This window comes from Penaeus monodon, chromosome 30 (genome assembly GCF_015228065.2).
Source record: "Penaeus monodon isolate SGIC_2016 chromosome 30, NSTDA_Pmon_1, whole genome shotgun sequence".
Classification (NCBI taxonomy): Eukaryota; Metazoa; Arthropoda; class Malacostraca; order Decapoda; family Penaeidae; genus Penaeus; species Penaeus monodon.
Window position 1 is genome coordinate 12,317,693 of NC_051415.1, and position 669 is coordinate 12,318,361.

Here is a 669-nt window from a genome sequence, read left to right on the forward strand (position 1 = left end):
ATAATATGATTCTTTTCTGTTACTATGCCATTCACACATCATTTTACTGATGGGTATAAAATGCTATCTATAATAAAAATCAGATACAACTCATTTCTTATTAACTAAAATACGTTAGCCTTGGGCAAATAATTTCCTGAGTGAATTCTGAATGAAAATACTTAAAGGTCATCTTTACGGCTAACTACTGCTATGATTTTTCTATTTGTCTTGTTACATAGTGTCTATATTTGCTTGCCATCACTTCATCTTACTTTGAAAACCCACCCACTGTCCAATGTCATGAATATGTAGAAAATGAGGCTTAGTGAGGAAACCAGAAAAAGTCAACAATACTGGAACAATGGATCAAAATTTGTAATAGAGTTAATACTTTAATATCTACATACCTCACTATACTCTTTTGTGGTGGCTCATCTTTATGAACAACAGAGATATTTGCAGAGACCCAGGAATCACCAATTTTCTTCCAGTGTCGCACATTCACAAAATCTCTTGCAGATACTACGCCCCCTGGTCCTTCTGCAGCAACCTGGTACACCACATCTGTGCAACTATCTATAGTCTGATAAAATAACAGACAACCAAAAATTAACAGATAATACAAATAATTCTTTGCAATCTTAATTTTACATTAGTTATATTAAAGTTTTTAACTCAATATTGCCA

At 32.9% G+C, this 669-nt stretch overlaps 1 protein-coding gene across 1 annotated transcript in view; it reads right to left on the minus strand.

The window, feature by feature from the left end:
- The window catches only part of LOC119592525 (steroidogenic acute regulatory protein-like), a gene marked incomplete in the record, with an annotated part of 15,796 nt that overhangs the window by 4,216 nt on the left and 10,911 nt on the right, over positions 1-669 (minus strand). The window contains 1 exon segment of the mRNA XM_037941382.1: positions 390-565. Coding sequence (XP_037797310.1) covers positions 390-565 — 176 coding nt within the window.